Below are 2195 nucleotides of genomic sequence, written 5' to 3'. Positions count from 1 at the left end.
AGAAGGTAGCTTTAAAGAATAGTAAAAATTATAGTGTAATTAGTATAAAAGTTTTATCATAAAATTCATTACCTATTAAATACAAAACTAAAGCAATCTCAATTAACAGCTATGAAGTACGAATATTTTACTCAGTTGTCGTGTCTGCATGTCGGACACATTTTGGATACGATATTTACTGATATTTGTCTCCGATATGCGTGTTTGCTGTTTAACCGTGACTTAATAAAAAAATAAAAAATTCTTCTCCAGACATGCTGGACACACCTAAATATCATTACGTATCAGCGTGTCCAATCTTATTCTTAACATATATTTTTAAAATAAATTTAGATATAATATATATTATTATTTATTAAAACAAAAAATATTTTAAATACTTGACATAATTAAAATAAGACATTAAAAATAATTTAAAAAATTAATTTATATTTTAATATGAATAAAATATCAAAATATCATTACGATCCATCTAAAAAATATTTTATATTTTATATGTATGCGTGTCCCTGTGTCATGTAAGATTTTAAAATTCGCGTGTTGGCGTGTCCCATGTGGTATCGTGTCGTGTTCGTGTTCGTGTTAGTGTCCGTGCATCATAGATTAACCGTGAATAAATAAGAAGCCAATAAACTATAACTCAAATGATATAGTCTCTTTATACTTATTTAAATATTGCAGATTTGAGTAAATAAACAGTGAAAAAGAACCCAACACATGATGATTTGTTTATTCCTGACCTCTTTTTATTTATTAATCTCCCCCTTGCAGTCACAAAAAGACTAAGGCAAGAAGTGTAGTGTAATGTAAAATAGCAATATATATGTATATCACTACTATATCATAGGAATTAGCTATCACAAAAAAAAAAGCACACAAAAGAAACCAAAGCAAAGCTCGTTCCACCACCACCACCACCATGTTTGAGGAATCATTGTCATCATCAACATCCTCCCTCACCAGTTGGTTCACCCCAACCATGTTTTTCCTCCTTCTCCAACTTGTTATTGCCACCATTTACATCATCTCCTCTCTCACCAACAACAATGCCAAGCATCATGAACATCATGAACCACAACAACCACTTGCAAGATCCCCTTCTCTCTTGCATAGACTCAAATCCCTAAACTTTTATAACTACCACGAACAACAACCACAACAACAACTTCCACATGAAATCAATAACTACTTATTCCAACAACAACCACTTGCTACATCTCCTTCTCTATTGCAAAGGCTTAAATCCATTAATTTTTACTCTAACCACCCTCATCACACTTCCCAAGAACCTCAACAAACTCAACAACTTCCCAGATCTCCCTCCTCAGTCATCCAACGCCTCAAATCCATTAACCTTCAAACTTATTTCCCAACTGAAACTTTATCTTCCTATTTTACCCCTGAACAACCAAAGAAAAAAACGCACGTGCCGAAAATACCAAAAGTGAAGAAAGAAGAAGAAGAAGAAGAAGAAGAAGAAGAATATGACGATGGAGATGTAGTTGGAGAAATAATGTTCCGCAATAACAACAATCATGACGTGGATGAGGATTCTTGCGCTTCCATGGACGAGATTTTCAGCAAGCTGCAGCAAGGGCAAACTGGTAATTTCACAAGAACGCATTCCGACACTAAACCGGCCTCCGGCGAGGTTCCGGTTAAGCTTCCGAGGAAGATGAAGAAGTCGGCGAGCACCAAATCGGCGTTCTCGCACTTCGAGGAGGTCGACATTGTGGAAACCCGCCGTCCGGCCACCGCGAGGGAGAGTGGCGCCGCCGCAGAAGAAGGCGGAGGTGACGGCGGCGTTGACGCAAAGGCGGACGACTTCATTAACCGGTTCAAGCAGCAGCTGAAGCTTCAGAGGCTGGATTCAATAATGAGGTATAAGGAGATGATTGGCAGAGGGACTGCCAAGTAATTAAGAAAACTTATAGGGGGCTAATTGCAATAAGTAATTAGTAATTAATTTTCACTATCTTTTTACTAGTGTAATTTTCATGTTTGTTTAGTGTTACTGCTGTTGGCTATAATTATATATATGTTTTTGTAAAATTGTGTTGTTTAAGTATCGGTTTTCCTTATTTTCTTTTTTTGGCTAATATTTTTGTAGCTATATATTCAACACATTATTATACTTTTGGTTTAGTTCTCAAGTTCTTCTAATATAATAAAATTTTATTTAATTATAATTTTCT

At 35.3% G+C, this 2195-nt stretch overlaps 1 protein-coding gene across 1 annotated transcript; it reads left to right on the top strand.

The window, feature by feature from the left end:
- On the top strand, window positions 772–2086 carry LOC107605500. The gene has a single exon (XM_016307392.2). It carries the CDS (start codon window positions 920–922, stop codon window positions 1916–1918), a length of 999 nt encoding a protein of 332 aa, XP_016162878.1. The 5' UTR covers window positions 772–919; the 3' UTR covers window positions 1919–2086.

This window comes from Arachis ipaensis, chromosome B06 (genome assembly GCF_000816755.2).
Source record: "Arachis ipaensis cultivar K30076 chromosome B06, Araip1.1, whole genome shotgun sequence".
Lineage (NCBI taxonomy): Eukaryota > Viridiplantae > Streptophyta > Magnoliopsida > Fabales > Fabaceae > Arachis > Arachis ipaensis.
The sequence above is the reverse complement of the archived record's forward strand: the minus strand, read 5'-3'. Positions and strand labels throughout refer to the sequence as shown.

Coding starts and splice junctions, on each gene's coding strand:
- LOC107605500 (XM_016307392.2), top strand. CDS start 920: ATGTTTGAGGAATCATTGTCATCATCAACATCCTCCCTCACCAGTTGG.